Raw genomic sequence first — 13,634 nt, 5'->3', positions numbered from 1 at the left:
CTGGAACCATTGGTGGTGGAAAATGTGCACTGGTAGAGGGATGGGTACTCGATCATTGTATGACTGAAACGCAAGCGTGGAAATTTGTAAGTCTGTAATTGTACCCCACAGTGATTCACTAACAAAAAATTAAATTAAAAAAAATAAAAAAAGAAAAGTACTGCAATAGAAAAAAGCTGGGGAGCGTGGAGGTATCCAGAGGGGAACTGGAGACATTGGTGATGGGAAATGCACACTGGTTAAAGGATGGGTCCTGGAACATTGTATGACTGAAACCCAATCATGAACAACTTTGTGACTGGTGTATCTCACTGTGAAAGAAATAAATTAAAAATAAATACAGTAGCACTGGCTCTCCATAAATATTTACTGTCCGGTCAACCACTGTATCCCTTGGTTTTGCACTGAAGTGGTTTCTCCTAATCATCTCTGGCCATCTCATGTCATCTTTAATACACTTGCAACCCTGGGGGGGAGGGGACGGTGGAGGAGAGAGGAACTTTTGTTTGGGTTAAAAATGAGGCTCACCCAAAAAAAGAGATTAGATTTTCTTATTATCCTCATTGACTTGGCATGCAAGGCAATTCCCCAAATGGTCTAAATAACAGCGATCCACGGCAATTCCCCAAGTGGTCTAAATAACAGCGATCCACTAGAGGGACGTCATTGCCTTCCAAAAGAGCAGTCTGGGAAGGAGCCACCTTGGGGTGGCTGTGCGTGTAGCATCTGCATGTACATGTGTGATGCACTGGAGTGTCCGCGTGCACATGTATGTGTGATATAGTCTGCATAGGCAGATACATGTGTGATATAGTATGCATAGGCACATATATGTGTGATGTACTGGAATGTGCGCACACACAAACGTGTGATATATTGGCGTGTGTGCATATGCACATGCATGTGTAATGCGTGTAAACAATCCACGAGTCCCACGGCTTTAGCCCGAGACACAGACCGTGCACAGGAGTCCCTGGCCCTGGGCTGCATGCTCTGACCCGTCACCTGGGAAAGGAGCTGGCTGGCAGAGGCCTCGGACCCCAAGTGAGGAAGCGCGGCCACTAAGTGTGGGGGTGTGGCTGCTAATTAGACAGTGTGGCCCTGTGTCAACAGGTGAAACAGACCAGAAGGGAGGTGGGGCTGGGCTGGGCTGAGCCCCGGATGAATCAAGCCTTTCAGCGGGGCGGGGAGTCCCTTCTAAAACACTAGCCTTGATTAAATCCTCTATAAAAGGCTCGGTCTCACTGGCCAGCCACTTCTCACGCCGCTCATAGCCCCATCCCGCCGCGCCTTAGGTAAGTCCTCCCCCGAGGAACCTCTTTCTTACTCCCTGTGTCCTGCTCACCTGAGCTCATGAAACCTGGACTGACCGTGCTGGTCAAGGATAAAGTGTCCCTGTCGGCAGGATGAGCTCCCTCCTCCTCCTCTGTGGCCATCATCTTTGTAGCTGCAGCCAGGAACAACCCACGGACCTCTTCGACTAGCAAAACTCTCCTGTTTTTGAAGTCCTGAAAGGCTCTTTGCAGCGCCTGGGGTCTGTGAGGCCAGAATCAAGTCTATTCTGTCAACTCAACAAGGGGGGTGGAAACTTGTCCAAGGAAAAGGGGGAGTGGGAGGAAGTCCACTGGGTGACTTTTAGGTAGGATCAATTTATGGATTTATTTCAAGGGATCTTAAATATAACTGAATGTCCGTTTTACTATCATTACTGTTCATAGGCAGTGGGTGATGACTGCCACATGATTGTAAAGAAATGTTCAAAACAGGATCTTTTCAGGTCTCTGTGGATGCTTGTACCTTTATGTGACTTTCTGACGTTTTATCTTGATGTTCAGAGGAAAGCAGCCTGCCTAAAATTTTTGGCTACCAAATCAGAGAAAAGACGCCCTGCAAGAGTCCAGTGAGGGTGTGCAGCCCCGTCTGCTCTGACCCCTCTTTCCCTCCTTCAGTGTCCTGCCTCTGAGCGTCACGCTCTGGCTGTGTTCTGTTCTCCACAGCCCCTTCCCTCCTGCAGTTCTGCAGCCTTCCTGCCTCCACTGCATCTGAACTTTGCCATCCTTGGTGCCACACCCTCTCTCCTCCCTCTCTCTGAGCCTTCCGTTTGGCGCATCTCTGGGTCTCTTGCTCATGCAACATTTCCTTCACTCTGCCCCAAATCCCAGGCTGATGAGGAGGGAAATCTCTCCCTCAGTGGGAATCATTCTTCATCGGCCACCAGGGCTCCAAGCTTAAAAGGAGTCACGCACTTGGAAAGGCAGATTGCCCTCTTTCAGGGGCCAGGGCGGAGGACTAAGGTCACTTTCAGAGAATCTTGAACTTTCAGAGTCCAGTTGGGGATGGTACCCCCGCCCCCTTCTGCATCCCAGCAGCTGGGAGTGCAGACTCGTCCTGAATACCTTCCCCCAGGGAAGCTACAGAGGGCAGATTTTGGCCCCTGTGGCTTGTATGTGGCCTCCATTCACAAGTCCAGAACTGACTCGAGTACATACATGCTGCTTGTTATGCCCCTGTGGGACCTCACGGCCCTAGGATTGGTAAGGAGCTCTCTGTCCACAGCTAGGGAGCGGTCTCTGTGCAAATAATCTCATATCTCTGAGTTTGTTTCGTTGCCTATTAAAAAATAAAGTGAGATAATAAGGGTGACGAGAGGTGATGAATATGAAAGTGTCTAGTGTGCAGCAGAAAACACAGATGGACATAAATTATATTTGTACGTAACTACATAATAATGATGTTTAATAGCCAACACTTAGAAGCCAGTAAATGCCAAGTGCTTTACTTAAATTATCTCTTTTAATCCTCACAGTAATCTTATAAAACAAATATTGGTATTCCCTTCATTTCACAGTGAGTACACTGAGGCAATAAGAGGCAAAGCATCTGGCCTTGCCTAGCCCACCTGAGAGGTGGTGAGGCTGGCAGGGACATTCCAGCACAGTAGTTGCACATCTAAGGACCACGTGCCTCTCCTTCCCGATGACAAAGTTCAGGGAGTAGGGCTGGCCAAGGAGAGAGGCCAGAAGAGAAAGAGGCCAAGGGAAGGAGGTAGGAGCAGCAGTTACGCTGGGAACTGTGAGTTGGATGATGAGCCCCAAGGGGGCTTTTCTTCTTTCTGCAGCTTGACTGTGAAGATGCCGCAGTTACTGGGAAACATTAACGGGATCATTGAAGCCTTTGAACGCTACTCCAGGACTGAAGGGGGCTGTGCTGTGCTTAGTCGAAGCCAGCTGAAAAAGCTCCTGGAGCAAGAATTCGCTGATGTCATTGTGGTATGAGGGGCCCAGCCAGACCTGGAGTGGGCGGGAGAGGAGAGAGAACATGATTCACTTGCATTTGCTTTGCCTTCAGAGTCTGAGGAAGCAGCGGTTACACAGCTGTGTGGGCAGACACAGAGAGGAGAGACACAGGAGACGGTCATGGTGCGAGCAGGTCCTGGCCTTAGAGAAATCACCGTGACTTCAGGGACTCTAATTCAAAGTCAAGGAAAAAGGGGCTCTAAAGGGACAGCACAGAAAGGAACAGAGCCTTTGAACACTTTAGCAAGGAAAATAATTGCCACTTCCGGTTCCTTTTTCTATCTGACACATAACATTCCCCATGTCTATCAGATACTTGATCACCCATTAATAAGCACCATGAGAAGCCTTGCATTAACCGGTGGCGCATCTCATCAGACACAAGGTTGCAATGGGCAGATTGTTAACAGCTCAGGGGACACACCGGAAGCCAGAACCAGGGCCTCGACACCCTTCCCTGACCTTGGCTCACATCTAACAAGACAAAGGTCTGAGGGAACAATGGGGTGCTATTTATTTATATGTAGGTTTACCCATGGTCAACCAGACCCCTACCACCTTACCCTGGGGATAAACCACAGACTCCACAGGCTTCTCAGGTCATTTGTCCAGGGTGAGGTTCTGAATGTGCTTCTTCTGGTGGTGGGCTCATTGCAGAAACATACCCTCAGTGCTGTAGGCCAGGGGCTGAGGAAAACCCAAATAATCCTTCTAAATGCCAGCTTGTATGCATTTATTCTTCATGGCTGGAGCGATAGCACAGCGGTAGGGCATTTGCCTTACACGCAGCCAGCCTGGCCGAGCCAGGTTCGATTCCTCCACCCCTCTCAGACAGCCTGGCAAGCTACCGAGAGTATTCAATTTGCCAAACACAGTAACAAGAAGTCTCATAATGGAGACGTTACTGGGCCTGCTCGAGCAAGTCTTTACCCAGTTCTCCTATAAGGCAGAAGTTGTGTCAGACACAGAGGAAACAAACATGCTCATACCCTTGAGGAAAAGAGATGAGAGGAATAGCAAAGGGACTGCATGTTCACGCACTATTGCTGTATGAGTGCAGGGACAGGGCTTGAGCCGGGGCTTCTGGTCTGACGCTGAGTGAACTCATGTAAGCCCGTCTTCCTCAAAGGAGGATGCTGATTTAGCCTTGTCTTCTCCCCAGAGACCCCACGACCCGGCCACGGTCGATGAAGTGTTGCGCCTGTTGGATGAGGATGGCACAGGGACTGTGGACTTCAAAGAATTCCTTGTCTTGGTGTTCAAAGTTGCCCAGGCCTGTTTCAAGACACTAAATGAGAATCCCGAGGGAGCCTGTGGATCAAAGACATCTGGAAGCCATCCCACCGGGGCCTTCCAAGAGAAAGGAGGACAGAAGAAAGACTCTGAGCGGGGAAGGGCTGGGCACAGCCAGGGCACCAAGGAGAGCACCCTTGGACAGTCACAGATTTCCAAAGGGCAGGGCCAGGCAGCGGCTAAGGGCCAGGGCCAGGGCAGCAGCAGAGACAGGCAGCCCAGAGCTCAGAGCCAGCTGGCGGGAGGAGACAAGAGCCATGAGACCAGTGAGAGACAGTCACAGACCATGAAACAGGAAGGATCCCACCAGACAGGCAAGAGTGTGACCAGAACTGGAACCCAGGTGCAGACAGGTGTCACCCACAATGTGAGTCAGGGTGGGGGCCGACTGACCGGAAGCAGCGTCACCCAGTCTCAGCAATCCCATGGTCAGAATAGAGAGACTGAGACTCACAGTCAAGGCAAGGGTCAGACAAGCCAGGGAGTGACCGCAGGACAAGTGCAGACACAGACAGGACCTTACACCCAGACACATACCCAGACCACAGAGCAGAACAGGTACCATCAAACTCGAAGCACCACCTCTGATCAGAACAGAGGGACGGAGACCCATGGTCGAGATAAGAGCCCAAAGAGCCAGGGAATGGCAGGAGGACACATTCAGATGGGCTCACAAACCCAGAGGCACACCCAGACCACAGAGCAGAACAGGCACCATCAAACCGGAAATATCAGCAACCCAACTCAGCAATCCACCTATGACCAGAGCAGATGGACCGAGACCCACGGGCGAGACAGGAACCAGACAAGTCAGGGGGTAACAGGACAATCACACACACAGACGGGGTCTCATGGCCAGACACATACCCAGACCACAGAGCAGAACAGGCACCATCAAACCGGAAATATCAGCAACCCAACTCAGCAATCCACCTATGACCAGAGCAGATGGACTGAGACCCACGGGCGAGACAGGAACCAGACAAGTCAGGTGGTGACAGGACAATCGCAGACACAGATGGGGTCTCATGGCCAGACACATACCCAGACCACAGAGCAGAACAGGCACCATCAAACCGGAAATATCAGCAACCCGACTCAGCAATCCACCTATGACCAGAGCAGATGGACGGAGACCCACGGGCGAGACAGGAACCAGACAAGTCAGGTGGTGACAGGACAATCGCAGACACAGACGGGGTCTCATGGCCAGACACATACCCAGACCACAGAGCAGAACAGGCACCATCAAACCGGAAATATCAGCAACCCAACTCAGCAATCCACCTATGACCAGAGCAGATGGACCGAGACCCACGGGCAAGACAGGAACCAGACAAGTCAGGTGGTGACAGGACAATCGCAGACACAGACGGGGTCTCAGAGCCACACTGTGGAACAAGGCAAGAACCCAACATCAGGCCAGGCACAGACTCAGACACAGTCAGGCAGTGGGCCCAAATGGACACATGTGAGCAACCACCAGGCAGGACAGACAGTGCAGGAGGGACAGGCCCAGACTGGACCGAGCACTGGGAGACAGGAGGGGAGCAGCACTCGCCCAGAGTGCAGTGGGACTGGAGGGCAAGGAGAGAAGGAGTCCACAGTGGTTCATGGGGAGTGGGTTGATGACCACACAAGGGAGACGGAGCGAAGGCAAGGAGAGAACGAGTCCACGGTGGTTCACAGGGAGTGGGTTGATGACCACACAAGGAGGATGGAGCGAAGGCAAGGAGAGAACGAGTCCATGGTGGTTCACGGGGAATGGGTTGATGACCACACAAGGGGAACGGAGCGAAGGCAAGGAGAGAACGAGTCCACGGTGGTTCACGGGGAATGGGTTGATGACCACACAAGGGGGACGGAGAGAAGGCAAGGAGAGAACGAGTCCATGGTGGTTCACGGGGAATGGGCTGATGACCACACCAGGGATACAGAAATCCAAGGGCAGGCCCAGGGCAGCCTACACACTAGTGTGCCTTCATTCCAGGGCCAGGAGTCAGTCCAGCAGGAAGTGAAGGGAGGCATCAGTGGACTCTATTCCTACTTTAAGCGTACCAAGCCATGAGTGTCCCTCCTCCCCACCCCCCATGAACTACAGTGCTAGGAAAGGGATAGCTAGAGAGGGGTGGTTGGTCCTGCCCTGTACAGTTCAGTATGCAGGTCCCTGGACATCAGCTCTTAATCACAGTGCTTCATTCTTCAGTCTTTCTCAGTAATAGTATTTCTGCAAAGTACCCTAGACTCCTCTTACCTCCTTTACCTCTCAGGAGCTGGAATTGAGAGAAAAGTAGTTCTTTCATATCGAATTCTCCCTAGCTGCCCATTGCTATTTGTCCATTGCTCCATCTATCTGCAGGCATCAATAAAAGACTTCATAAACTACCAGGCTCTTGTCTCATTCAATCACTTCCAGTGGTAAGACTCACAGAGCTGTGATAAGGAACTAGGTGTGGTCTGACACTGGGAGATGTCAGTTGAGAAGAGACTGATGAGATTCAAAGAGCTGTAAAGAGTAGATATCAAACTTTAATGCTGACAGGAATGAATTTGGAAAGGTTACAAGCAGAAAAAAAAAAGAATCTCTTTTGTAATGCTCTGGAAGGACAAGCAGGATTTCAGAGGGTAAGCTATTATTAATCTATCATGACCTAGAACTCTCTGCTTGCCTCTACGGGAACATAGAAGACTGAACCCCAGGAAGAAGACGAAGAAGACGTCCAGGGAATGTGTAGAAGAGGGGAGGAGATGAGGCAAGAACCAGGTCTACAAGCTCCCGATCCCACCTCCTTGTCAGTTCTGCTCTGATATTTCTCGAGGTCTTACCCATGGATTAGGAATAAATTAAGAGATAGAGCTTCTTAGGTCTTTTTTATTCAAGAATCACGTGGGAATATTTTTGAAATAAAGATACAGAAGACACAGAAACCTAATACTGGAGATGTTGCGTCTAAAGGTTTCGAGTGGAATTTAGAAATATTTTGAAACATTTTAAGAAGCCTTCTGATCCTTGCAGTGTGATAGATCAGATGCTTCAGAAGGTTTCCCACAATGATATAACTAGATCCTCCAAAAAGCCTATATACCACGCAATGCTGACTTACAGGATGTAAGAAAGTGTCCAAGGATTAAAAAATAATCTGGTCAATTGAGCAACAGCCCCCTGAAATGTGTAATCTTAGTCCACATGCTGTTGCCCCCTAGTGGTGGTAAAGGCAAAGAATGGACTCTCTGGAACTGAAGAAGCAGAAACTAAGACAGATTCAGTGGTGCCCAGAAGAAAGCTTGGAGTGACCGCCTGAGGCTGTTCTGAACCCCCAGCATAACTTCCCTTGCCAGAGTCACTCCTGTCACCTGGACTTGCCTACACTTCCCTGGAGAGCTTCATCTCTTGCCTGGACTTTGGTTCCACTGACAGAAATGACCAACAGTGGGTGCTTGATTCTCTCATATTGTTTCTGGTGCAGTCTGCAGATAGCAGAGAGAAAAACATCCCTTGGTTCCCCTCTTCAGGCAGGAAGCATCAGTCTCCCTGGAACTGAGGCTGCAGCCAAGGATGCGCTTGGCCCCTCATAGGGGCTTCAGCTGTGGCTTCAACTTCAGGCTGATGCGGGTCGCCTGGCTCCGTGGAGACTGTTCTTCATCCTCATTTTCTATGTGGATTACAAGCCCCCTCCCCCATCCTCACATCTTGCAGAAGGCACATCCTAGTACATAGCAAGGAGCGACAGCACAGCGGTAGGGCGTTTGCCTTGTGCACAGCCAGCCCGGCCGAGACCGACCTGGCCAACGCGGGTTCGATTCCTCCGCCCCTCTCTGAGAGCCCGGCAAGCTACCGAGAGCATCTTGCCCACATGCCAAAGCCTGGCAAGCTACCTGTGACGTATTAGATATGCCGAACACAGTAACAAGAAGTCTCAAAATGGAGACGTTACTAGGCCCACTTGAGCAAATGGATCCTAGTACATATTTTCATTTAATGACGGGGGAGGGAGAGGTGAATTGAGAAATTAAAGCACTCAAATCTCAAATGGTTTGTCATTTGTCAGGTGGAAGAAAGAGAGATTTGTGGATCTGCAAGGCCCCATTTTATGGAGCCTGTGGAAGCAGTGAGGCTGAACTCTTGAGGCAGCAGCTCCTCCTGGACGTCTGGGGAAGGGTGGGCTGACCCTCATTCTCACAGCATCCAGCGTGTCTCTAGGGAAAGACAGGTTCATTCCCTGGCATGACCAAGGGTGCACAGAGGGTTTTATGAAATTCTATAAGCACTGGAGAAGAGCCGGTATCACAAAGACGATGAATAAAATGGGGACAACCAAAGAGAATTATATGTTGGCTAGGTTTCCAGGGACAGTAAGAAATGCACACCACTGGAAGTCTTTACTCCCCTGTCTAGAAAGAAAGCAAACCAGTTCTGATAGCCAGCCAGTCAGGTTTTCATCCAGATCCAAAGTTTTGCCAAGGTTTTGTTCAATTCTCTACTGAGAGGGCAGAAACTCATTGTGTGTTTTTAAATATTCTAAACAAAGGGGAGAAAACTTTATTAAGAAAATTTATTTGCTGAAAATTTATTTATTTTGTTCGCCACAAAATCACAAGCAGAGAACAACAACAACAAGAAAGAAACAGAGAGCTAGTCCAGCAGGTAAGACACTCCTTACACATGGCTGATCCACGTTTGGTCCCCAGAACCCACCAGGAATGATTCCTGAGCACTAACTCGGGAGTAAGTTCTGAAAACACCACTGGTTGTCACTCAAAACTAGGGAAAAAAATCCAATAATCTTGCCTCCAAATAATTATGATAATTTTATTCCTTTCAGACTCTTTTCTATATGTAAATAACCAAATATTTATAGGGAAATGCATATTATAATTATGTGATAATTTATATGCAAAATACTTTAAATAATAAATATGTGTAAAACAAATCATAGTTACATGAACATTATATTTTTATATGTATAGATATACATAAATTACACAGATAGCTTCCATGGGCTATTTTTGTAACCTAGAGTAAGCTGTACCAGTAGAGTTCAGTAGTTGATCACATGGTAGGAAGCCAGGACCCTAAGGTTCAATCTTCAGTTGTACACCCTACAAAATGGGTGTCTTTATTTAAGGGACCTATATGAATTGAGCTCACCTATAAAATGTGGGAAACAGATATTTCCTCACAGTACTTGTGAGAAGAAAGAAATCTCTCTTTATAAAAGCATATATATGCTTTGCATGTTGCATGTTAAGAAAGGGATGGGGAATTCTTAAGATTAGCAAATCTGTCTGAGCTAGGAGAAGATAGAAATGGCTCAAATCAGCCCGACCTTGAGCTAGTATACAAACTTTTAAAGGTTCTTAAAAGATAGCAATTCATCCTCTGAGTAGCTGCTGTGGACAATAGTTCTGTGAAGAAGATTTCAATTGCAAAGAAAACCTAATGATTAGGGTGGAGTTTCAAGAGTATTATTTCATATGCACCCTCTACATGTAAGAACAATTCTCCCCACTTCTTCCAGCACCTGTTCTAGCAGAAAAAAGTCAGTTTCTGTCCATTTCTCTTCCTTTCAAAAGGTAGAGAAGGTAGGGAGTGTGTCTCTAGTAGTTTATTTTCACACAGAACTTACGGAGAGAAATAGTGGATGAGGAGGACGTTTATTAGCCAATCTCATGTAATGCCTCAATTATTGCACCTGACCTTGAAAGATGTGATTAGTAAGCTAGAATGAACTGGATAGCACTGAGCTATCAGATGAATCTATTGTTTTGTATTATGATATATTTCACCATGATCTTGATGCAGTCATCTTTAGGGTCTACTTTTATTGTTGTTCCAAAAGGAAGTCATAATCTGAATGAAAATTCCCATATACAGAACAAAATCTATCTCAATTTTAATCCTAATCCTAAATACAAATAATCCCAAATAATAAAAATGAGATGGTGTGCCACATGCTTATTTATATGTTATTGTAAATTTATGGGGCATCAGCTTCCTGCCGGGCATTTTATCCATTGCCTGGAGCACCCAACGTTTTCTCACAGAGCAAATGCCAAGCGAATAGATATAGTTAAAGGTTTATTGAGATAACCAGGAACGTTGGCTAATTTTAGCTCCTCTTTCTAAAGTTGAGCTAAACCTGTGGCCACTCTAAACTGACCTTAGCCTTCGTGTGATCCCAGGTGCCGCTTCTACAGCCGTCACCACTTCTGAAAATGGGAGCTTGCTCCTTCTCTGGTACAGAGAGATGTATTTGTAATGAAACTCTAGTCTCCATAGCCACAACCTCCGTCTCCCCAAACATCCTCTGTCAAGTCATCAGCAATCTTTCCCACTGCCTGCCACTCACAACAATCACACAGTTGCCCTTGGAGAACAGAGAACTAAAGTCCACTTCTATTTTCCATGATACACCAGCCAGGAACTCGATGCTCTAATAACCATCTATTTTATGATAAGATCAGTAGACTTGCCTATTGTTGAAGTGTTTGTTTGTCTTGAATGGGTGTTGTACAATTTAATTACACCACCTTACCCACAATCAATAAAGATTAAGTCACACCTTAGCATAATACAAGATACTGTTTATCCCCAAAGTAAGTAGCAATGCAATGATCTAAAGTAAACCACAGGTTCGTGGGATTTTCACACATGATTGGGTCTTTCTCACTTAGCCAGTTCTGGCCTTCTGTCTTCCCACTAGAATTTTTTACCACATTAAATGTCTGATTTCTCTGCCCTCTAGTCGTCCATATATGTCTCACCCACATGGACGTGGGGCCTGCAGGTGACTGCTGTGATTTGTGGTATCTGTTGAAACCAATCAAATTATCCAGTTCAGTGTCATGCCACAAGTGTTAAACCCACACACTTACATAAGTAATTTGACCATCCAATACATGGAGACACCTTTCAGCCCCTTGCACAGATTGATAATCCTTACCCTGAGGTAAGGATCTAGGAATCATTAATACAATTTGTCTATGCAATGATTTCCAGTTTCGACTTTACCCATCTTTTCAGGGCTGTCCCACACCCAGGGTTCTAGTTGTTTCTGACAGGGTTGGTTTGGTGGCAAAATATCCACTGCCAGTCTTTACTGCAGGCATATGAGAGAGACCCAAATTGGATCTTGGCTCTGCCACCTTCCATCTGTGTGTCTGGAAGTTCTTTCTGAGCCTGGGAAGTGGGGGTCATCTTATCTCCATAATAGAGGTTAATAATACATGCAAAGAACTTTTATGTACTCGTTAAACAACGGTGCCCAATTCTCTCTCTTCTCAAATCTACCCTATCCTTTCTACCCTCAATTTTCACTTTCTCATACAAGAAATTGCCAGTTTTATGGCCTTTTCCTCTAATGATACTTCTCAAATCCTTTTTTAGCCTATATATCTATAGCCTTATTTCTATAAGATTTTCATGAAGCTAGAACCAGAAAACGTATTGTGAATGGGCCCATTTCCTGGAATGTTGGTCAGGTCTGCAAAAAATAAATAAATAAATAAATAAAGTTATTCTCTTAATAAATGTTGGACTGATCTGGGCTAAACACTACCAGAGAGACTGAACAACTTGGAGAACATTTTATGAAAAGAAATTTATGAAGTTACACCAGGAGCTTTGATTTTTCTTGTTCTTTTGGCTCAATTATTTTCAAACTAGAAATTTATTGTTTTAAAGGGAATAATCTCCAAATATTTGTGCTTAGGATGTTTACTGTGATGTTATGATAGTAAAAAGAATTTGAAACAATAAAAATATCTAAGAATGGATTACCACAATACTGGAATAAATATTAGGTTATTAGTAAAAATGACATTGGAAATTATCACAATTTGACAGAAAAATATGAGCATACTGTCATTTAAAATATATACATTAAAAGGATAACTATGCAATTCAGAAATTTCAAACCTTGGTATATATCCAAAGGAGTTGAAGCAGGACTTGGACAGGTATTTGCAAACTCATATTCACAGCAACGTTATTCGCAATAGTCAAAAGGTGGAAACAGTTCAAATGTCCATTAAAGGATAAATGGAAAAACAAACAAAAGAGGCAACTCTCACACGTGACAATATGGATGGACTTTGAAGACAATAAGTTAGATGAAATAAAGCCATTCATAAAGGAACAATTAAGATTCCACTTAAATGAAACACATAGAGAGTAACCAAATTCGCAGGCACACAAAATAGAATGGAAGAGCAGGGGAGTTCATGGATAGTAGGCATGAAGCCCAGTTTGATAAGAAAAAACTTTTGAAGATGGATAATGGTTATAATCACACATTAAGTGAATGTACTTGTTGTCAAAAAATGGTACATGTAAAAATAGTTAAGATGGGGGGGCGGAGGATGGATAGTACAGCTGATAAGGTGACTGACCCACGTTTAATCCCTGGTACCCCATATGACCCCTGAGAACCATCAAGTGATCCCTAAGCACAGAGCCAAAAGTAAGCCCTAAGCATTGCTGGGGATAGGCAAAAAAAAATGGTTGAGATGGTAAATTTCATTTGTGTATATTTTGATCACTATACTATATGCATGCATTTGTACAATGCATACAGGTAGATTTAAAGTAAAGTAAAAGGCCCTCCCATTGATCATCGATTTGCTCGAGCGGGCCCAGTAACGTCTTCATTGGAGACCAAGTTACCGAGAGTATTCGATATGCCAGACACAGTAACAACAGGTAGATTTACTCATACATAAACGAAATACCTAAGGTTTATGAAACCCAAAATGTTAACAGTAAATATGAAGTCCAAATTGTAAAATTATGCAATTTTTACTTACTTCTGTATGTATTATTAAAAATATTATGAATACATATTAATTTTTGGTGTGTTTTGGTTTTGGGGTCACACCCACCTGTGCTCAGGGCTTCACTCCTGGCTCAGCACTCAGGGATCACTCCTGGTGGGCCTGGAGGGAACATATGGGATGCTGAAGATCAAACCCAAGTAAGCTGTGTTCAGGCAAGTGCCCTCCTCTCTGTACTATCACTCCACTCCTGGATGTCTTACTTCTAAAGTC

General features: G+C 45.9%; 1 protein-coding gene across 1 annotated transcript; it reads left to right on the top strand.

The window, feature by feature from the left end:
- The first annotated feature begins 3,122 nt into the window (after window positions 1-3,122).
- Window positions 3,123-6,711, top strand: LOC130031947 (cornulin-like). Its single transcript, XM_056123541.1, has 3 exons — window positions 3,123-3,269; window positions 4,459-4,932; window positions 5,602-6,711. The coding sequence occupies exons 1-3, from the start codon at window positions 3,132-3,134 to the stop codon at window positions 6,655-6,657; spliced, it is 1,668 nt and encodes a 555-aa protein (XP_055979516.1). The 5' UTR covers window positions 3,123-3,131; the 3' UTR covers window positions 6,658-6,711.
- The last annotated feature ends 6,923 nt before the right edge of the window (window positions 6,712-13,634 follow it).

The sequence above is a fragment of the Sorex fumeus genome, unplaced genomic scaffold, assembly GCF_029834395.1.
Source record: "Sorex fumeus unplaced genomic scaffold, SorFum_2.1 ptg000001l, whole genome shotgun sequence".
NCBI classification, from domain to species: domain Eukaryota; kingdom Metazoa; phylum Chordata; class Mammalia; order Eulipotyphla; family Soricidae; genus Sorex; species Sorex fumeus.
This window is presented reverse-complemented; position numbering and strand designations above follow the sequence as displayed.

Bases quoted from the DNA above. Each gene is read 5' to 3' on its own strand.
- LOC130031947 (XM_056123541.1), top strand. From the start codon at position 3,132: ATGCCGCAGTTACTGGGAAACATTAACGGGATCATTGAAGCCTTTGAA. The intron at 3,270-4,458 runs GTATGAGGGGCC...TCTTCTCCCCAG, and splicing joins AATTCGCTGATGTCATTGTG to AGACCCCACGACCCGGCCAC. The intron at 4,933-5,601 runs GTGCAGACAGGT...GGACAATCGCAG, and splicing joins TGACCAGAACTGGAACCCAG to ACACAGATGGGGTCTCATGG.